This window comes from Anomaloglossus baeobatrachus, chromosome 4, assembly GCF_048569485.1.
Source record: "Anomaloglossus baeobatrachus isolate aAnoBae1 chromosome 4, aAnoBae1.hap1, whole genome shotgun sequence".
NCBI lineage: Eukaryota > Metazoa > Chordata > Amphibia > Anura > Aromobatidae > Anomaloglossus > Anomaloglossus baeobatrachus.
In genome coordinates this window covers 416,257,630-416,281,165 of record NC_134356.1, presented here as the reverse complement: position 1 = coordinate 416,281,165, position 23,536 = coordinate 416,257,630, and the positions used below count along the sequence as shown (strand labels likewise).

The 23,536-nt window shown below is 43.3% G+C and overlaps 1 protein-coding gene across 2 annotated transcripts in view; it reads left to right on the top strand.

Moving 5' to 3' along the window:
* Positions 1-23,536, top strand: part of KLHDC10 (kelch domain containing 10) — an 83,724-nt gene that overhangs the window by 51,363 nt on the left and 8,825 nt on the right. For both annotated transcript variants that reach the window (XM_075345355.1, XM_075345354.1), the window contains 6 exons: positions 7,922-8,143; positions 12,868-13,022; positions 15,986-16,134; positions 17,176-17,260; positions 17,615-17,681; positions 19,911-19,958. In XM_075345355.1, the coding sequence (XP_075201470.1) occupies positions 7,922-8,143; positions 12,868-13,022; positions 15,986-16,134; positions 17,176-17,260; positions 17,615-17,681; positions 19,911-19,958 (726 nt within the window). The remainder of the gene's footprint in view (positions 1-7,921; positions 8,144-12,867; positions 13,023-15,985; positions 16,135-17,175; positions 17,261-17,614; positions 17,682-19,910; positions 19,959-23,536) is intronic.

Below are 23,536 nucleotides of genomic sequence, written 5' to 3'. Positions count from 1 at the left end.
CTGATAAGATCAGCCGACCTGTGCAAGAAAAGATATGGGCGCGGTGTGCGAGCTTTTATTAGTTAGGGACATGACATTAGGTGTACCAGTACGTCCAAGGTCGTGAAGGGGTGGAGATCATACCCACTGATGAAGTGTTGCTATTTTTATTCAAAAATTAAAAAAAAAAAGTTTTATTAGTTTCATACAGTAAGATTTTTTTTCTAACATCCCACAGAATAAAATTTTATTCAAATATAAAAAAAAGCTTTAAAAGCCATTAAATGTAAAACAAAATGTAGATGAATATTCTCCCCTTCTTTTCCCCTCTCAGATGGGTCTCTAAATCTTCTATACTAAGCAGCTGCACAGATGAGTGGTCACCTGCTGTACTATCTGCTCAGCGGTGGGTGATGTCAGCAGTATGGCACGTCGCCTCTTGGGAGAATGTGCTCACTTTCTGTTAGACGCCAACAAATCCGCTGTGTTTTTTTTTTTTTGAAGCAGAAAAACACAGACAATGCCAGGGATGATTCTCCTAAAGCGTTGCTTTTTTTTTTTTGTTTGTTTGTTTTTTTTATTTGTAGTGGTGTATGGGGGGGGGAGGTGGTTCTTGGGTTTTTTTTTTGTTTTGTTTTTTTGTGTGTTTTGTTTTTCATAGTTGGATCACTCATTGTTAAAACAGCCAAGGGAAGGTGAAACAGGTATACAACATGTGAAATGGTGGATCATGATACCACACATGCAACATTCATAGCTAGGAAAAGTCCTGTGCACTAGATACCAATGCCGTGCCCACAGGACTATGTACCCGCAGATTTTGCCGTAGAATACCTGCGGATTTATCTGGATTTTCTAGATAAATCCGCAGGTTTTAGCAAGTACAGACACTCCCCACGTTATCCTATGGGACATGGGGAGTGCTGCGGTATGTGTGGCTGTGGTATATACTGCGGATGTTCCGCAGCCGCACATAACTGCATGTGAATTATTCCTGCGGAAATCCCGCTTCTCCACTATGGAGATACAGGCCTAGACTTCCGCAGGTAAGTCGCATGACTGTCCTCAGGTTTACCACAGATATTTTGCTGGAATCCCGCAGCAATGTATAGCTGCGTATTCTGGGGATCAGCTGCAGGAAACCAGCGGATATATCTGCATGTGCGAGCGAGCTCCCATGGGCACATAGCTAAAGCACTTATTTGCCGATAGCAAAGTGTATAGTAAGGTGCTGTCAGCCCGAACTGAATCTGATTTAGGCTGAACTCGCAGGGTTGAACTTTGATCTATACAAAATACTGTTGTGGCTACAAAAATGCAAAACTGAGCCTTTCCACCTTCTTGAATCCATTTATGACTCTTCCCCCCCCCTCCCCCAAACAAAAAAAAACTGAGTAGAACTCCAGCATTTTATTTTTTTTTTTTTTTTCAGCGCTGAAGTGGTGCTTCTAATATAAGGTCATTATCCTTCGTAATATACTGGCTCCCTGGCATCTACCTCTTCCATCGCCGCTGTTCTGGTCCTGTTGGCACAATCTAGTGACTGCAACTTCTGACTGTCCAGAAGCCACAAGTTACATCACAAGCTCTGAATGCAAGTGTATGAGAGACAGAGGGAGGCTCTCATAGACTTGCATTGAAGAGTGACTTCCGGCGCGCTCCATGGAACATGAAAGCGAGCCTGTAAGTCACAACCTGAGAACCTATATAAGAAGCAAAAGTCCAGCGGTAAAAAAAAAAACCAAAACTCGGGAGTGGAGCTTCAAAACACCACTCCAGCTCTTTTTTTTAGCTGCCTGCCATGTATGCAGGTATACAGCAGCCTGCCAGTTACCGCACTGTTGTTGGATCTGATACAGTGGAACCTTGGTTAACGAGAACAATCCGTTCTGGGACTGTGCTTGTTAACCAAGTTACTCGTTCAGCAAAGCAAGATTTCCCATAGGAAATCATTGCAATGCAGACAATTTGTTCCACAATTGGTTAAATGTCCCATCCTGGTTCCCTATTGTGCCATTCCACACACAAACACGCACAAACACACGCACATATTCTGCTCACCTTACCTTCTGTTCCATCGCCGGCCTCCTGGGACTTGCTGTTAGCTAGTACAGGCCGTGTATCTGGTAACAATCACGACGTGGGAGGAACTTCTGCACCCAGAGCGCTGATGTCAAAGGCAGGAGCCTCTTATTGATTGGTCAGCACGCTGCCTTTGAGTAGCGTCTGACAGCTGAAGTTCCTGCCTCGTCGCTATGGTTGCCGATACACATCCTGGAGCGGCGAACTACAGGACCCAGGAGGCTGGTGATGGAACGGAAGGTACACATATTATGCTCACCTTACCTACCGTTCCATCGCCGGCCTCCTGGGTCTTGTAGTTCGCCGTGAGAATTCCTCCCTCGTCGCGATGTACCGGCGGACTACAAGAACCATGAGGCCAGCGATGGAACGGAAGGTAAGGTGAGCATAATACTGTATGTGCGTGCGTGCATGCGTTCATACGTGTTTGTTTGTGCGTGCTTGTGTGTGTTTGTGTGGACTGCAAGAGCGGGTCAGAGCGCGGCGGATGTACGGAACCGGAAGTGTGTGCGGTGAGGATTTTGCTTGTACAGCAAAGCTTTCTCGTAAACAGAGTTACAAATTTATAGAAAGCTTTGCTTGTTAAGCGAAATTCTCGTTAAGTGGGTTACTCGTTAAGCGAGGTTCTACTGTACTTATAAACCTGTATCTAGTATTCTATAATCCCAGGGTTATACCTGCCTATTGGAGGGGTTGTGGTGGGGCAGTGTTTACTCCTGATTATTTACACAATTTTACGAGTGCAGCTCAGTATTTGATCAGTGTTTTTGTTTTTTTTTTTTAACCAAACTACCGATGCTTAATATGACTGTGTGAGGTGTAACTCATCGTCTAAGAACAGAAAACCCTACTTTTAACCCCATAGCGACGGCCTAACGTCTCAAGACGTCGGAAAAACAGGGTACTTATTCTGTTCCGACGTCTTGAGACGTCAGGCCGGAAAAAGCTTGTAGCGCCCCCCAGTGACGAAAAATCTCGGGGGTTTCAGCTACCGGAGGTAGCTGAGACCCCCAAGATTATGAATCGGGGTGTTTTTTTTCGACCCCGATAATGTGATCGCCGGTATACACCGTATACCGACGTACACATAAAAAAAAATTGGCAAATAATGCTGATTTCTTTCTCATCTGACATGATCAAACATGTCAGATGATAAAGAAATATAATCCTCTAGTGCCCCCAAGGCCCCCGGTACCGGAGAGTCCCCCCACCACCCCTACCCCCCTCCGGAGCAGTCAAAATGGCGCCGAAGCGCACAGAAAACTGTCGCCGCCGCCGGCTCTGCATTCATTTCCCTCCGATCTGAAATGATCAAACATTTCAGATCGCAGGGAAATGTCCACCGGAGCCCTCTGGTCCACCGGAGCCCCCTCCGGTTCTCTAGAGCGCTCCCCCCCCCCCCCTCTCCGGAGCATGCAAGATTGCGGCGCGCAGGATTGCGGCGCGCAGCGCACAGTGCGCGGCCGCATTCATCCTGCTCTTTCTGCCGCATGTGACACGTCACATGCGGCAGAAAAGTCGTTCCCAGGTCAGCCCCCGGTCAGCCCCGTTACCTGGCTGCTGCTCCGTCCCTGCGATCACTCCGCCTCCTAGAAAGCTGGCGGCGCATGCGCAGACAGCGGCTGTCAGCTGGATCCTTGTAAGCAGGGACGCTGACCTTGCTGCTGCGCTGTGGACCGGGGGAGAGTGAGTGCAGTAATCTGCAGCCACACTCCTCACATGGAGAGCCTGCTGGTCTAGAATATGGGGGGTACGTTCTGTTCCCCCTCATATTCTGGAATGAGGTTACTGCAGGTCACTCTGCCCTAGGTTGGACCGGGGCAGTGTGAGTGCAGTATTCTCAGATTACTGCACCCACACTGCTCATGGAGAGCTTGCTCTTCCAGAAAATGGGGGATACGTTCCCTGAACATGCCCCCCATATTCTAGAAGGTCCAGAGTCGCCGAGGGACCTCCAAAATGGATTACAGCGACCGAAATTTATTTATTTTCAATAAATTGGTGAAAAAGGAATGTTTCGGGGAGTTTTTTTTTTTTTTTAATTTTTTTTTTTATTGTTTTATTTTTTTCTATTACTGACTGGGTTAGTAATGTCGGGTATCTGTTTAGATGCCGTGACATCACTAACCCCAGGGCTTGATGCCAGGTGACATTACAGCTGGTATCAACCCCGTATATTACCCCGTTTGCCACCGCACCAGGGCGCGGGATGAGCTGGAGCGAAGCGCCAGGATTGGCGCATCTAATGGATGCGCTACTTCTGGGGCGGCTGCGGCCTGCTATTTTTAGGCTGGGAAGAGTCCAATAACCATGGCTCTTCCCACCCTGAGAATACCAGACCCCAGCTGTCCGCTTCACCTTGGCTGGTGATCTAATTTGGGGGGGACCCCACGTTTGTGGTTTTTTTTTTTTTTTTTAAAAAACGCCTGGGGAGCCCTCCAAATTGATCACCAGCCAAGGTGAAGCTGTCAGCTGTGGTTTGCAGGCTACAGCTGTCTGCTTTACCCTAGCTGGCTATCAAAAATAGGGGGGACCCCACGTCGTTTATTTTAATTAATTTTTTGGGGGGCTAAATACAAGGCTAGACATCCTTTAGTGCCACATGAAAGGCACTAAAGGGCGCCAGCTTAGAATATGCAGGGGGTGGGACGTTATATATGTTTGACATCTATCCATTCATCCATTGTAGCATTTTAGGCTGTGCGCCCACGATCAGGGTTTGCAGCGTTTTGGGCGCAGAGTGTTTTCCCTGCGTCCATAGCGCTGCATTGTGCAGTAGTAGCACAGTGGAAGGATTTTTAGAAATCCTATGCCCAATGTGCTTCTTTTCTCCGCAGCATACACTGACCTGTGGTGCAGCTTCCCGAGCCTCAGCATGTCAATTTATGCTGCGGAGACAAGAGTGTTCTCTGCAGGTAGCATAGAGCTCCACAGCAGCCTGAACCCAAATCGTGGGCATGCGTTCCCCCGTGGACAACACTCATATCTCTGCAGGAAGGGTGACACTGTGTACTAGACGCCGTGTCGCTGGATCATGGCCACATAGCCTAAAAGTGAGACATTTGTTGCTACAGCAACATTTTTGTGAAGTACCTGTGGATTCAAAATGCTTACTATACTCCTGAATAAAATCCAGTTTCCAAAATGGGGTCACTTGTGGGGGGTTTCTGCTGTATAGGTACCCAAGGGGCCCTGCTAATGTGACATGGTGCCCGCAATTTATTTCAACTTTTCCAGAATTCAAATGGTGCTCCTTCCATTCCAAGCCCTCCCATTTATCCAAACAGAGGTTTTTGGCCACATGTGGGGTATCCCTGTGCTCATAAGACATTGGATAACAACCTGTGGGGTCCACGGTTTGTTGTTGCCTCTTGAAAAAGTAAGAAATATGATGCTAAAGCAACATTTTTGTGAAAAAAATGAAAATTTTCAATATGGCAACCTAAGCTTATCAAATTCTGTGAAGTACTCTTGGATTCAAACTGCTCAATATACACCTAGATAAAAGCCTTGAGGTGTCTTGTTTCCAGAATGGGGTCACTTGTGGGGGACCTCCACTGTTTAGGCACCTTAGGGGCTTTCCAAATGCAACATAGCATCCGCTAATGATTCCAGCCAATTGTGCAGTCAAATGGCGCTCCTTCCCTTCCGAGCCCTGCTGTGCACCCAAACAGTTGATTTTCATCACACATAAGGTATCAGCATACTCAGGAGAAATGGCACAATAAATCTTATACTGAATTTTTTCCTTTTACACTTGTAAAAAAAAAAAGCTACCTGGTTGAAGTAACAATTTTGTGGTAAAAATGTATTTTTTTTATTTTCACAGCTCAACATTATAAACTTCTGTGAAGCACCTGAGGGTTCAGGGTACTCACCAAACATCTAGATAAATTCCTTCAGGGGTCTATTTTCCAAAATGGGGCCACATGTTGGGGCGCTTCACTGTATAGACACCTCAGGGGCTCTCCTAATGCAACATAGCGTCCGCTATTGATTCCAGCCAATTTTGCAGTCAAATGGCGCTCCTTCCCTTCCGAGCCCTGTCATGCGCCCAAACAGTTGATTTCCAACACATATAAGGTAACGCCAAACTCAGGAGAAATTGCACAATAAATTTCATGGTGATTTTTTTCCTGTTACCCTTGTGAAAAAAAAGCTACCTGGTTGAAATAACAATTTTGTGGTAAAATTTTATTTTTTTATTTTCATGGCTCAACGTTATAAAATTCTGTGAAGCACCTGGGGGTTCAGGGTACTCGCCAAACATCTAGATAAATTCCTTGAGGGGCCTAGTTTCCAAAATGGGGTCACTTGTGCGGGGTTTCTGCTGTTTAGGTACCTTAGGAGACCTCCAAATGCGACATGGTGCCCGCAATCTTTTTTAGCCAAATTTCCTTTCCAAAATTCAAATATTGCTCCTTTCATTCCAAGCCCTCCCATTTGTCCAAACAAAGGTATCAGACCACATGTGAGGTATCACCGCGCTCATAAAAAAGTGGGTAACAAACATTGAGGTCAAATTTTTGGAATTACCTCTTGGAAAAAGTGAGAAAATTGATGCTAAAGCAACATTTTTGAGAAAATTATTAAAATTTTCAATATGACAACGTAACGTTAACAAAATCTGTGAAGTACCTGTGGATCTAAAATGCTCACTATACCCCTAGATAGAAGCCTTGAGGGGTCTAGTTTCTAAAATGGCATCACTTGTGAGGGGTTTCTTCTGTTTAGGTACCTTAGCGGACCTGTAAATGCAACATGGTGCCCGCAATCTATTTCAGCCAAATTTGCTTTCCAAAATTCAAATATTGCTCCTTCTGTTCCGAGCCCTCCCATTTGTCCAAACAGAGGTTTCTGACCACATGTGGGGTATCAGTGTGTTCATAACAAAGTGGGGAACAAGTTTTGGGGTCCATTTTGTTGTGTTATTTCTTCTAAAAGTGAATAAATTTGGGTTAGAGCAACATTTTTAGGTAAAATTTAATTTTTGCTTTCTTTCATTCCACATTTGCTTTTGTTCATGTGAAGCACCTGAAGGGTTAATAAACTTCTTGAATGTGGTTTTGAGTACTTTGGGGGGTGCAGTTTTTAGAATGGTGTCACTTTTGGGTATTTTCTGTCATCTAGGCCTATCGAAGTCACTTCAAATATGATGTGGTCCCTAAAAAAATGGTTTTGTAAATTTTGATATAAAAATGAGAAATCGCTGATAAACTTTGAACTCTTCTAACTTCCTAACAAGAAAAAATTTTGTTTCCAAAATTGTGCTTATGTAAAGTAGACATGTGGGAAATGTTATTTATTAACTATTTTGTGTCACAGAAATCTCTAGTTTAACGGTATAATAATTCAAAAGTTGAAAATTGCTAAATTTTCAAAATTTTTGCCAAAATTCAATTTTTTTTCATAAATAAACGCAAAAAATATTGTCCTAAATTTGGTACTAACATGAAGTCCAATATGTGACGAAAAAACAATCTCAAAATCACCAGGATCCGTTGAAGCGTTCCAGAGTTATAACCTCATGAAGTGACACTGGTCAGAATTGCAAAATTTGGTCTGGTCATTAAGGTGAAAATTAGCTCCGTCACTAAGGGGTTAAATCAATACAGTTCATCTTGCTACTGGATCTGTTATTAGAAATAAAGGTATGGTCGGCCCCCAGCTACATTGGTGGATGCAACAGAGACCCTAAGGACAGGCAGTTGTCTCATGGTAAATCCTATGCCACGATCTCACATATTTTCCCTAACAGGTGAGCATACCATACTTTTGGCTTCTATTGATGGGTATGGTGTCTCATAATTTGTCTGCCTTTTTCTGCCTGTGACCTTATATTGGTACCAATGTTTTGCAGGTCGCAGGTCACCTCCTGCTAGAAGTGGACACCGATGCGTGGCAGATAATACTAATTTATATGTATTTGGTGGATACAATCCTGACTATGATGAATCCGGAGGCCCAGAAAATGAAGATTACCCGCTCTTCAGAGAGCTCTGGCGATATCATTTTGCTACAGGAACATGGCATCAAATGGGGACAGATGGATACATGCCAAGGGAACTTGCATCCATGTCATGTGAGTATTGACGCGACCGTCTGTTCTATAAACACACCCTCAAGTACTTGTGTAAGGACATTGTAAGGTGCTATGAGCCAGTAACAGCAAACACTAAGGGTTATATTGAAATCTGCATCATTGCTTTTCTGAACTAGGCTCTTCACATATGTGTTAGAGCCTTCATCGCAGATTCAATTTGACCATATTTTTCTTTTTAGAAGGCACATCCCAAAGAGAAAACCTGGTAAAAAAAAAAAAGTCAGTTATACTCCGTTGTTGTCTTACCGGAGGGGGGCGGTAGTGGAGTCACAGGAGGCATGAGCAGTGCTGGTGGGGTCTGTGCTGGCAGTGGTGGCTGTGTGGAGCAGGCCGGTGCTGCGGTTGTCTCAAATGCTCTGTCGGCGATCCGGGTTTCAAAGAAATGGCACCCGGTGCGGCACGTGCGCAGATGGAGCTCTCAGCCGAGAAATCCATCTGTGCACGCGCTGACTCCAGGCGTTATCGTTTGAAGCCAGAGCATCTGGGACACCCGCTGCATAGCCACCTCAGCTTACGTTGCCAGCACAGCCACCGCAGCTTACGCTGCCAGCCGCCCGCCCGCATGGAGAGGCAGCTAGCTGGCTGGCCACCCGCCCGCACGGAGAGATGACCGGCCGCTGGCACAGACAGCCTGTCACACAGAGAGGTAGCCGGCCGCCCGCACAGACAGCCTCCGAGCTCATTCTCCACCTGCCGGTAAGCTATATTTGGATTTTAAGATGCACCCTTCATTTTTCTCTCAAAATTTTGGGAGGAATAGTGCTTCTTTATAATCCGAAAAAAATATTTTGTCATGGAAAATTGTACACTGTGTAGTACACGTTACCTGCCAAATTGATGGAAATCTTGCCACAGGCCCACAATGTAAGTCGGTGGGGTTTTGTTGGTTCTGTGGCTTATATTCTGCAGGTGATCTAGGACTTGGCCTTATGAAGCTTCCTTTCTAGACCAACTGGAGGCAAACTGCATGGTGATAGTACGTGGTGTATCTGTACACTGTACTTTCTTTTCCTGGGAATCGTGTTGACTACTATGTTTGCTTTTATAAATACACTAGATGATGGCCCAATTCTAGCGCATCGGGTATTCTAGAATATGTATGTAGTTTATGTAGCCACACCACTCCCTCAGCAACAACCACATCCAATCCGGAGGCAGCTGAGCAGAGAGGTGGGCGGGACATGCCGAGGAGGAAATAGGAAGCAGCCGCATCTCCCTGCCTGCAGGGCCAGCGAGGGGAGGGAGAAAGTACTACAGAGTATGAAAAGAGAAGTGCAAGATGAGTATAATCGTTTTTTTACTGTGTACTGGAGGCTGCTGCTGGGGTGTATATAGAGGCTTTGGCTTGTGGGGTGTATATAAAGGCTGCTGGGGTGTGTATACAGGCTGCTGGGGTGTATATAGAGGCTTCTGTTTGCGACGAATCAGCGAAGCGTGGTTCAAATTCCACGCCAATTCGCGGCCGGACTGCGCCTATCGCTGATTGGTCACGGGCGGCTGGCGCGACCAATCAGCGATGCAGGTTTTCTGTTACAGACAGAATTAGATAAATATATATAGATAGATAGTACTTAATTGTCTGAACGAATTATTCAAAAATGTTTGATGTGGAGAAAAATCCAACTTTTTTTTGTTTCTCTCAAACCTTATGGCCCCATTCATTACAACCCAGCCTTAATTAATTAGGAGCATCAATCTCCAGTAGGCCCATTCATTAAGAGCACGTCACTTAATGAATTGGGAATTTCCTCCAGTGATTGCGGCAATTTAGTGGTGGAAATTTTGCCAGTTAACCTTTTAATTAAATGGTCTTAGGCACAACCCATCCCACCCATGTGCAGCCCATTTTAGACTGGTGTGAAAACTCCTAATGATGACAAGCAGAGGGATCATGGTGTATTGTCGCCCATCTTCAACTGGATAGAATCTGATCTGCAGTTCTTGGCAACATTCACTACACAATTAATGGAGCTCTGCGGATGCTAGACTTTTACTGACCTGATATTGTTGACGTAAGTTTTGGGGGGGTTTTCCCTTCATTTTTGCTAGTGTTATAAAATTAAAACTTAAATTAAACAATGGGTAATTTTCTAACAAAAAGTATGTAGCTAGAAAAGGGAGGAGCTGGAGAATTAGGGGCAGAGGGAGGAGGGACAGAGCTGGAAGTGGGAAGGGCGGAGCTGGAGGAGGTGGGAGGAGAGGCAGAAACAGGAGTGACAGAGCTGAGGGGCGGAGGCGAGAGGCATAGAGGAGGAGGGCCAGAGGGAGGAGGGCCAGAGCTGGAGGAGGAGGGGCAGAGGGAGGAGGGATGGAGAAAGAGGGGCAGAGCTGGAGGTGGGAGGGGCAGAGCTGGAGGTGGGAGGGGCGGAGGTGGGAGGGGCAGAGCTGGAGGTGGGAGGGGCGGAGGTGGGAGGGGCAGAGCTGGAGGTGGGAGGGGCGGAGCTGGAGGTGGGAGGGGCGGAGAGGCAGAGGCAAGAGGGTCAGAGCTGGTGGCAGAATGAGGAGCTGGAGCCAGAGGATGAGCTCTGCCTCCTCTTCTAGCTGCATAGAATCTCATCAGTAACAGCCGCCATCTCCTCTCTCAGTGATGGGAAAGTCTTCACTGAATACAGATTTTACCCCAGAATGGAGAATTTTCATAATGACCAATTCTGGCAGAGAAAGAAGCAAAATTGTCTGATAAGATATATTACTATAAGATTCTGTACTATCGATTCATGAAATAAAAATTAAATTTACGGTTATGCTTTAAAGGTTTGGTATTATTATTATTATTATTATTATTATTATTATTATTTATTATTATTAATAATAATTAATATCAGTCTGACCTTTAAGCCTATATATCGATACCAGGCTAAAACTGTCTTTCCCTAGCCATTAGTAATCTTGCCATGGGTTCACCCATTTGGTACATTAAATTCCTCTAATCTGCTCATTAGACCTTTAAATAAAATGATTGAGCCTGTTATATGGCATGTCTGATTATAAAGCTGCATTTCAGCCTCTATTCCATACATTATACCTGAACCTCTAGTGGTCTGCTATCATGAAATTGGGCTAGGACCGTATTGTTTTTAGTTGGGCTCAGTATAACACTGGGTTAGTGTTGTCTATGAGAAAGCTGGAATTCCTATAGACCTTTTCCATCCGACGACTGAATAACTTGAGCATTTTATACAAACAGACATATTACACAGTGTTTGTGTGTTTTAGGAGGCAATTCATGTGACAAAGTCCTGTTATTACGAGGCGGTTGGCACAGAGTCAGACAGCCAGTCTCTGCTGTACTCAGGCTATAACCCCATATACTCTTAAGGGAGGGGTGGCCAGTGTATTGTGAGGGAGCATGAATGTAGCATGCCAGTCCACCTATCACCATCTGGCATATTAACGTTCAGATCCACTAGCCTTCCACATAGCCTGCACAGCTCTGCTATCCACAAAGACCATCAGTGGTGAGGCATGTCACCAGATCTGGACAGTGCTTTTTAATTGTAAGAGACCGATGGACAGAACTAGCGACGTGACATGCTTCATCAGCAGCCACTTTGTATACAGTGTAGCTGTACAATCTGTGAGAAGAACTGCCCAAAGGGGCAAGAACATATAATAAGAAAAGGTAATTTAGCATCCGATGCGTTTAGCTAATGACCCTCGGCTCAGACTCCGTTGCGAGTGTAAGCAGAGCCATTTATACTATTCTGCGATCAGAGCACAGCTGTGGAGGTGGGCGAGGGACTAATCTCCCTATCGCCTCCATTATCAGAAGATACGATTATCGTACTGCACTCCGGTGTCAAGCGAGTGCAGTGCGATGTTTCTCACGCACCCATAGACTTGTATGGGTACAAGTGAAAACAAATTGGACTCCACCCACTGAGGGAAAAAAAAATTGCACATGGTAGCAACCCCATGGCCCGGGTGGAATGCTGTGTGTGTGTGTGTGTGTGTGTGTGTGTGTGTGTGTGTTGTGTGCGTGTGTGTGTATATATATGTATATATGTATGTATGTGTATATATATATATATATATATATATATATATATATATATATATATATATATATATATATATATATATATATATATATATATATATATATATATATATATATATATATTATATATATATATATAATTGTGTGTGTGTGTGTGTGTGTGTGTGTGTGTGTATATATATATATATATATATATATATATATATATATATATATATATATATATATAAATATATATTTTATAACAACATTTTTTTTTTTTTTAATCACAATCCACTTGCTCCGATTTACTCGCCGTGTGTCCTTACCCTTACTTTTTAAACCAATGCACATATCAAGGAAACTGTTTTTTTTTTTAATCCTGCAGGCTCCATCTTTTTTCCTTTTTCTTTTTTTCTTTTCTGAGAACCGGCTGTAATACATACCTGTATATATCACAAAATTATGTCCCCACAATATTGCTTAAATAAGGATAAAGCAGCCATCCCCTTTTAAGAAATGTGTTAAAGATTGGTCTGCCTCACAAATGGCTTATTTTTTTTAAATAAAAACTCCACAAAGGTACTGCCCTCTGGATATGCCATAAATATCCGAGATAGGTTTGTCTGTGTTTCCAATAGCTGGAATGCTAGCCGGCGAGATTCCAGCCAGATGTCTAGTTTTATGTGCAGTAGTCTGATGTGTGTCTTTTATCACGTTGCAGTGGTTTTACATGGCTACAATCTCCTGGTGTTTGGAGGCACTGGCATCCCATTTGGTGAAAGCAATGGGAACGATGTCCATGTCTGTAATGTGAAGTACAAGAGATGGGAAAAACTAAACTGTGATGGAAAGAAACCCAACCGCATTTACGGCCAGGTTTGTTTTACTTTTCTATTGTATGGATTTGTTACAACCATTTATTTGCCAAGTTTTTGCAAATAGCCTTTTCACTGGGGAAGAGGACTTGAACTTCAGTGTCGCCTGTTGGATTTAGCAATCCTGATGGTCAATATCGACCCTTTAACAGCCTTAGCACGTGACTAGGCATATGAAGCCAATCCAGACAATCCATCCAGGCAAATGTTTCAGGGTGTTTGCCACTTATTAGTGCAAAGCAGAAGATCTGATTTGGTTAGATATGAGGTCTCTAACAGCGGGTCTAAAGGTACCGTTACACATAACGAGATCGCAGCAGAGTCACGGTTTCTGTGACGCAGTAGTGATCCCGTTAGCGATCTTATGTGTGACACCTACCAGCGATCAGGTCCCTGCTGTGAGATCTCTAGTCGTTGCAGAATGGTCCAGGCCATTTTCTTCAGAGGCGATGTCTTGCTGTGCAGGACACATCGCTGTGTGTGACACTGTGTGACTGGGTCACAGTGACTGCTGAGATCGTTATACAGGTCGCTTCTGCGACCTGTATTGTTCCTGCATCGCTGGTAAGGTCTGACTGTGTGACATCTCACCTGCGACCTCCCCGCGACTTACCTGCAATCCTTATCAGGTCACATCGTTTTCGGGATCGCTGGTAAGTCGTTGTGTGTGACTGGGCCTTAAGGCCTTTACCTATCCAAATTAAGTGCTGTGCATTGAGTGGCAAACACCCTGAAGTACTTGTCTGCAATTGGGGTATCTGGTTTGGCTTCTTATCCTTTATCATGTGGCAAGCCTTTTTAAGGCTAAGTTCACACACTGCGTTTTTTTGACGCTGCGTTTTTGGCCGCTAAAAACGCACAAAAACGCACCCGCGTTGAAAAAACGCATGCGTTTTTACCGCGATTTGGTGCGTTTTTGGCTGCGTTTTGCTGCGTTTTTTCCAATGCATTGCATGGGGGGAAAACGCAGAAAAACGCAGGAAAGAATTGACATGTCCATTATTTTTTTTCAAGCTCAAAAACGCAGCTTAAAAAAAAAAAGTTGTGTGCGGACAGCAAAAATGAAAACTCATAGACTTTGCTGGGGAAGCAAAGTCCTGCAGTTTTGAGGCCAAAAACGCACCCGAAAAACGCGCAAAAACGCACCCGAAAAACGCACTGTGCGCACATAGCCTTAAGGGTCGATATTAACTTTGCTACATCCACTAGATAACACTAGAGTTTTGTGTTTTTCCTCCGTGAAGAGGATATTTGCGGATTTAATTTCTCAGCAGCATAACATGGCATATAAGTCTCCTTATGCCTGTTTGGCACTCTCCACAAGGAGAAAAGTTCTCTTTTTAGGTCTCCTAAGTCTGTAACCATTTTAATTAGATATCTTTGTAGATAAGTAATACCTGGCTCTCACCACCATTTGTAATGTTGGTCTCACTCCATGAAAAAGAGGAAAACGGGAACAAGTTCTACTAATTAGGCCTCCTTCACACATCCATGTTTCCAGTATGTGTGGCATCTGCTCTTTTTGTTTGTTTGGTGTTTTTTTTTTTTTTTTTATATGGATACAACACGTACCCATTATAATCTATTGGGCTGCTCACATGTCTGTGGTTTTACATGGACCATGAGTCTGTGCAAACCACCCCAAGACATGTCTATTTTTTGTTTTTATTTTTTTCCCCAGAAGCAGGGATGACAAGGGCCAATACCATCCTATGGGTCTACGAAAAATACGTACAGCACATGGATGGCATGTCGTCTGCTGCATGTGTTTAACATTGCAAAGTATCAGAGAAGCTTTGTAATTTCATTCATTCTTTATCCATACCGTAAAAACACACTGACACTGATGGTAAAAAAAAAAACTGACACATGGATGACGCACTGACACCGCTGCCAATTTTTCACGCATGTGTTTTATACGAGTGTGTGAAGGAGCTTTAGGCTATGTGCCCACGGGGACAGTGTCCTGCGGATATATCCGCAGGACATTCCGCAGGTGCTCCCAGGAAACAGCACCACAACTTTTGTCTGTTTCCATGCTGCGGAATGTCCTGCGGATATGGTGCGGGCATTCTGCATTGAGGATACAGTACCATGGCTTCGGCACTGCATCCTCCATGCAGAACAAGTGCTGCAGTGATCGGGAGTTCATACTTGCCTCCATCATGCAGCACCTCGCTTTCCGGCAGCCGGGTCACTCTCTCAGCGTCTGCAGTAGAAGGTGGGCGGGCCTGAACTAGCTCCGGCTGTCACATGACCGGAGCTCGTGCAGGCTCCGCCCACCTCTTCTTTCCTGTACCTGGATTCACCGCGCTCCTGTACACCGGATGGAGAAAGTGACTCCGGTGAGGCAGGTAAGTATATGGGACCCTGCGGAGAAATCCGCAACAATAATTGACATGCTGCAGATTTTTCCGCACGAAAATCCGCACGATTTCCGCTGCGGAAAGATCCGCAGCGTGGGCACAGCATTTCCCAAATGCCATAGAAATGGCTGGGGAGTAGCTGTGCTGCAGATTTCTGGAAAATCCGCGGCTTTACCGTGAGAAATCCGCGGCAAAATCCGCGCATTTTCCGCAGCGTGGGCACATAGCCTTAGACTATGTACTGCTGCCTCTTAACAGCACTGTTTGTGAGATCACGATCTCCGTTGTATTCTTGTTTTGCACACACAAGTTTACTGCAGCTTTGTTGTATATTTGTGGCTCTTATGTTGTACCATGTTAGTTTCCCCCCCCCCAATTTATTAACACCAGGAAACTGGAAAGATTAGATTGCAAAGTCCCCATGGTCTATATGAGACATATTCAGTAAAGTAACAGTACTATTGGTAATTGCTATAATTTTATAGTACATCAATACTACGGCTTTGTACATCCATTATGGAATTGGCCTTGTGTAGACGTTGCAAATTTACAGAATTTATTTGATTTTAAATTGAATTATTTTTTGTGTTTAATTCAGGCAATGGCCATTATAAATGGCTTCCTATACGTATTTGGAGGAACAACTGGGTATATTTACAGCACAGACCTACATCGATTAGACCTCTCTACCAGAGAATGGGTGCAGCTTAGGCCAAACAACCCTCCGTGCGATTTACCAGAGGAAAGGTAAATCATTCCTAATTTCCTTCATAATGGCTTGTAAACTACGCTCCTCAACGCTGAGATTGCAACACCCAAGGAGGGAGAAGCTGTGAAAGTATGGAAATCACAGGGTCAATAGACATGAAAATTGACAAACAATTAGAAACAAAACTTTCAAAACATTGATTTATTAAGCTTTGAGTATATGGTAGAGGGGCTCAGCTTCCGTACATTATGCCACTCCACCCCATAATCCTGATTGTGGTACTTATGACGTTCCCTCATGATGGGCCTCTTCATGGCGTTGCTCACGTGGTCTAATCAGAAGAACGTTTCAGTGATCAATCCTGTACTAAAAGAGATATTGGACGTCACATACTGTGACATGAAACAATGTCTACACAAACCATCAAAGGGTGTTTACACGACATTGGGCTATGAGCCAGATGTCCAGCTACAGGTGCTGTCGTGACCACACACCTCTGCTGTCAGAGAACTCAGCCCTGCGCACACGGACACTGTGTATTTATGCGCCCGGTCCCTCCATTGTCAGTATGTGCTGGGCTGGGGTGTTGGATTCGATGACTCTCTAGTATGAGTAGTATGAGTGCTGCCGATCATCATGGGAAGCAGGGAGGAGTAATTGAGGGGGTGGAAAGGTGCACCGAAGTCTCGTTTTATGTATTAAAACCTTTTTGTTTTTTTGGTTTGTTTTTTTTAAAAATTGTTACTAAAATCTATAACATAAGTGTGTGTATGTATACAGGAGCGAAGTCTCCTATATGAAGGTCTAAATATTTCAGTTATGAGGGTGACACTCCCGTTAAGCTGTTAATAGAATGACCTCCTTTAAAGAAAGTGTGTGTTGGCGGTTAGGACTTATTATTTCTTCCTCTTTTTTTTTTTTTAGTTAAAAATATGGATTAGAAGACGTTGCCCCTATAGTCTCTATAGGAACTCCTAAAACTTCCCCAGATACATGGAGAAAATCTGTTTTATATTTAACACTTGCTGAGAATCTGTTTTTTATAACTAATATTTCATGTTTGCATGGTTTTAATGCAGATACAGGCATGAAATAGCACATGATAATCAGCGGATCTATGTATTAGGCGGTGGCACATCATGGACAGCGTATTCCTTAGACAAGGTAATTTATTTATTCTTGCAGTGATGGCTAGAGAAGAATGAAGGGTACTTCGCAATGTTTTTATTTTAGCTATTTCAGCAGTAGTACAAGTTTGTGTGTGCTTTCCCTAAACATGTTCCTGACACTTGGTTGAATCACCACCAGTGAGATTGGATACTTCTGATACCATTGGGACACTGTGGGGCTATTGGCCTTTTTTCCCTCATTTAATAGAGGAACTTTGATATTTTAGAAATATAGAAACTTATAAAATCGTTGCGTGCATTTTTTTTCTTTTTCATAGTATGTGTAACACAATGAGTACTGATTTGACATTTTGTTTTTCACTTTCTGCATCACCAAATTCTTATCAAGATTCATGCTTATAACTTTGAAACCAACACTTGGGAGGACATTCCAACCAAGCCACATGAAAATCTAGGTAAGTACATCATATGGCAATAACTTAACTTCTAAAACTAATATCTGGCTGCAGCAGGAGCCTCCCCCTACTAAAATGCCCACCGTAGGACACAAGCATTAAGTCCCACCTCCTTAGCACTTCATCAACTGAATATGAAACGTATGAACAAAATCGACCTGCGTTATTTCTACAAGACTGTTAATCTGCAGTATGATTAATTGTAATAACCAATAAGTAGTGAAGGGCGGACCCAGACTGTAAAATTCCAGATCCACATGGGTTCACAGGTATCTGTGCACTGACCCAGGCCCGGAGTTCTCTGGGAACTATCCGGATCCGGCAACTTGGGTAATGAAGAAAAAAAAAATGGAATAATAAAGGAAAAAAAAGAAATTGGGGAAAGGCAGGCGCATTATACTACCCAGTCTCTTGCGTAGCTGTAAAACTACTTCCGGGGCCGCTCATACTACTTCCGGGGCCGCTTATTATCCTTGGTGCACAGCTTCCCCCACTCACCATCAGTCCTGGCATTTGTGATTGGTTGCAATCAGTCCATGCCCCCATCCTTTGTGACAGCCTGAGAATACCAGCCCCCAGCTGTCTGCTTTATCAAAGCTGGGTATCAAAATTAAGGGGGATAGCACACTGTTTTTGTTTTTTTTTTTTTTTTTGTTTTTTAAATTAATTATTGAAATAATTAAATAAAAAGTTTTATGGGGTCCCTCATATTTGTATACACAGCCAAGATAAGGGCTGCAGTCTGTAGTCAGTTTTATGCTGGGAATCCTAATATGATGGAGGAACCCTACATTATTTTTTTTCCACCACAATAAAGACACACCGAGTGTGTGCGGTTGCAAGCAGTCACACACATAAGGTGGGAGCATGGTCTGATTGCAACCAATCAGACACCAGGACTGCCAGTGGGTGGGGGAAGCAGTGAATATGCATGATGTTAATGAGCGGTCCCGGAAGTAGCGTTACAGACGTACGGGAGACTGGTAAGTATAACACGCCTGCTCAAATACCCCTATTTTTTTCTACCACCATTTTAAAGAGCATGATTTGCATCCCCATAGACTTATATTGGGATCGGCATCCTGCCAGATATCCGGGATTAATTCTTGGCCCGAACTGGTTTGTTTTATTTTTGTTTTTTAACATGTTTGGACCCGCCTATCCTGGGTATCTTCAGTTCCGCCCGTCTCTAACAATTAGAGCTAAGATTTTTGTGGCAAGATTGTTCACAAGATGATCATTGGTTCCATTTGTGCAATAATTTGTGCTGACAAGGCTCACTTTTAAAGGGATATTTTCATGTTCTTAAACTGCTTTAGGTAGACAGCATGACATTTTCCAAATGACTTGCTTTTTTTATCTGCTGTAATTCTCCTGCTGTGAGAGCTTTTATCTTACATGGTGTATAGCTCATTTCCAAAGATTTCCCCCACAAGAGCCTGGCAGAGTATGCATAATTTCATTCCAGGAGAGGAGCTGACTCCTAATATCCCAGTCATCTCTCTTCAGCCCATTGATTACTATAGAGCAGTCTTCAGAACGCTCACTGCACTGTAACAATTGATTTACACTTCTCATACGCTAAAACACAAGCGCTTACTCTTGCATAGTTGCCATTTTGAGATCTGATGCCGCCCTGCCATCTGGTGAGTCACAAGTAGAGATGAGAAAACCAAACTTTAAAGTTCATTGTTCATGTCGAATACAGACTTTTTACAAAAATAACAATGTTCTTAATCAGAGTTTCCAGTGCTTTTGAGCAAGCATTGCTGTGCTTGAATACGCTCTGTGCTCGGCCCAGTTGTGAGCGGCTTGCAGTGTTTGGCTCACACTGGGGTAAAATCGGTGTCATTGGATATAGTGTGCATAACAAAAAAGTACCCCACCCACTGTTGGCCCCAAAAGTTCACTAAAATCTCATTGTGGGCCCAGACTGTGTTTTTAGATGTGCTCACTTATTTTTCAATCTTCTAACAAATGGTATTACAGCCTAGACCAGAATCTGAGGGGGCACTCTATAAACGCCAAAGATCCTTCTGTGCCCTTTTACCTGCATAACACTATGTATTGACTATGCAGAGACTGTTTGTTGAGGTGTATCCAGCAGACAAAGCGACCACCTCCGCCCATTGATGAATTATTAATTTCACATTAAAAGCATTGTTTGATCTTTTATGAAAGTCCTGCTAATATTTGTGTAATGAACATGGCACTACTTAATCATTTCAGGTTTTCCAGCTGCCAGAAGATGTCATAGCTGTGTCCAAATAAAACACGGTAAAGCAACTTATTGTAACTTTAGCAATTTCACTTTTTTGTATGATAGAAATTAGTTGGGCTCAAAAGAGGGCTGTAAATAGTCTGCCACTGCTAGTCCTTGAATATTCCCTCTGAACTCTAAAGCACTATGGAATATGTTTGGTGCTTATAAATAAAAATTATTATTATTATTCCTTTACCAGGAAAGATCCTCTGGTAGTCTCCTCTTACCAGTGTGTAGAGAGAGAACTGAGCATTTCCACTACTTTGTAACATCATCTTTAGGATGCTTTTGTGATTTTTCCTTATAATATATACCTGAAATTGGAACTACCAGTACGTCTTATGTCATTTGGGGGTATATGGCGCAGACTCAGGAGCGGAGCCTACTCCATACAAAAAAGGTGCTGGCTATTTGATGGCAGTGATCTCTGACAGCGGCATTTTAGTACAGTGTCAATGGGACATCCATTCCAACACCCATCAGGTTCCCCCACACCCACAACACGATTGTGTGATACTGATGGGTCTGCATGGCAGCCAGAGACCTACTGAACGTCCTGTCACTGAGAAACCTGCACTCTATGGATGGAGTTCATGATTTTTACTGCGTACCTCAATACAATCAAGTCATGACATGATCACCAGTGTAGCTTATCTAGGGAAACTGTTTGTTACATAGTTACATAGTTACTAAGGTTGAAAAAAGACCTAGGTCCATCTAGTTCAACCTTCCTCCACCAGTTCTACAAAGTCATTTATAACCAACAATGTTTTGTGTACTGAGGAAATCATCCAGCCCTTTTTTGAAAGCGGTTATATTATCAGCCATTCCTACCTCTTGTGGTAGGGCATTCCACAGTCTGACCGCTCTTATTGTAAAGAACCCTTTCCTATTTAGGTGTCGGAATCGCTTTTCTTCCACTCGCAGTGAGTGCCCCCTGGTCCTTAGTACTGTCTTTGGAAGAAATAAGTCATGTGCCAGTCCTTTATATTGACCACACATGTATTTATACATATAAATGAGATCTCCTCTGAGACGTCTTTTTTTCTAAGCTAAACATATTTAACTTTTTCAACCTGTCATCATATGGGAGGCCTTCGATTCCTTGTAGTAGTCTAGTTGCCTGCCTTTGAACTGACTCTAACTTCTGAATGTCCTTTTTAAAATGTGGAGCCCAAAACTGAATCCCATATTCCAGATGTGGCCTTACAAGTGATTTATAGAGGGGTAACAATACGTTGGGATCACGGGATCTAATCTCTCTTTTTATACACCCTAGAATCTTGTTTGCTTTTGCAGCTGCTGCTTGACATTGAGTGCTGCTGCTCAGCTTATTTGTAATGAGAATCCCCAAGTCCTTCTCCTGTTCTGTAGTCCCGAGTTTACTTCCATTTAATGTATACGCAGTTATAGGATTGCTCCGTCCTAGGTGCATTACTTTACATTTATCAACATTAAATCTCATTTGCCAAGTATCTGCCCATTCTGACATCTTATCCAGATCTTTTTGTACTATTATACTATCAAGGTCAGTTTTTAATATTCTACATAGTTTGGTGTCATCAGCAAAGACTGACACTTTACTATCAATCCCATCCACAAGGTCATTAATAAGAGATTAAAAAGAATCGGTCCTAGCACAGATCCCTGCGGCACCCCACTGCGGACTATGGCCCATTTAGAGAATGTTCCATTTATGACTACTCTTTGTTTCCTATCTTTTAGCCAATTCCTTACCCAGTTGCATATAGTTTCCCCTAGTCCTTGCTTTTGGAGCTTTAGTATAAGGCTATTATGTGGTACAGTATCAAATGCCTTTGCAAAGTCCAAATAAATCACATCAGCTACATTACCAATATCCAGGTTTGCACTTACCCCCTCATAGAACCCCAACAGGTTGGTTAGACACGACTTATCTTTCATGAATCCATGCTGTTTGTCAGTTATCATATTATTTTCTGCAATATATTTTTGCATGTCATCCCTTAAAATGCCCTCAAAAACTTTGCATACTACTGATGTCAGGCTTACTGGACGGTAGTTGCCTGAATCTACCCTCTTACCTTTCTTAAATATCGGCACCACATCAGCAATCCTCCAATCCTGAGGCACCAACCCTGTTACAAGTGAGTCTAAAAAGATGAGATACAGCGGTCTGTCAATTACGGAGCTCAATTCCCTCAATATTCGTGGATGAATGCCATCTGGCCCTGGGGATTTGTCAATGTTTAATTTACTCAGACGTAGGCGTACTTCTTCTTGTGTTAAATTAATTATATCGGGTGGTGAACTTTGATTTTTCACTTGTTGAATGATGCCTGGTACAGTCAGTTCCTTGGTGAACACAGAAGAGAAATGCCTAAATGTGTTTTTGTTTTTTTTTTCCAAATGTAATATTTAAAACTTTTTTTTTTTACCTAAATTTACAAATTTTGAATAGCCCCTCCCCCCCCAAAAAGGGAAATTAAATAAACCTTCCAGTTATTCTTTTGTAATAAAGTCATATTTATGACCCGATGTAACTAAACCAACCGCTCACTAAACAAAAGAAGTCCTCATACAACACCTTTGACAAAGTGTTACTACAGGTCTCTGAAAATACCAAGACTGACCAGTTTGTTCTTTAACCATTCAAATATATTTAGATCAGAACAAATAAAATTGGTGAAAAATGCTTAAAAGAACTGACATGCTGCGGATCTGAATCTGCTTCGAATCTCCAAGAAGAGAAAAAAAAGTGATGTGCGGTTTTTTTTGTTTTTTTTTTTTTTTAACTGTCTGTGCTGAGACAGTAAAATGCTGCCTTTTCCAGGGAAAATGTAGCTAAAACCCCACTTGTGACCATAGTCTTAAGGCCGCTTTACACGCTGCAACATCGCTAGCGATGTCAAGCGTGATAGCACCCGCCCCCATCGTACGGCCGATATGTGGTGATCGCTGCCGTAGCGAACGTTATCGCTACGGCAGCGTCACACGTACATACCTGCTCTGCGACGTCGCTGTGACTGGCGATCCGCCCTTTTTTCTAAAGGGGCGGTTCGTTCAGCATCACAGCGACTCCACAAAGCGGCCGCCCAATCGAAGCGGAGGGGCGGAAATGAACGTAACGAAAATCCCGCCCACCTCCTTCCTTCCTCATTGCTGGCGGGACGCAGGTAAGGTGGGTTTCCTCGTTCCTGCGGTGTCACACGTAGCGATGTGTGCTGCCGCAGAAACGAGGAACAACATCGTTTCTGCAGCAGCGATATTTGGGAAGAGGGCATGTCACCGATTTTAGCGATTTTGAATGTTTTTGCAGTGATTCAAAATCGCTAATAGGTGTCACACGCAACGACATCGCTAAAGCGGCCGGATGTGCGTCACAAAATCTGTGACCCCAACGAGATCGCTTTAGCGATCTCATAGCGTGTAAAGCCACCTTTACTGTTTGACAGCACATCAAAGTAATACAAAGTCACAGATGTTTTGAGTGAATTTAGTGTAAGCGAGAAATGGATCCAGAAGCCATAAAGAGAAACTGATACTTTGTATATACTTTATGTTTGGGTCAAAAAACTGCCACAGAAACTGCTTTTGAGTCTAGGCCTAATGA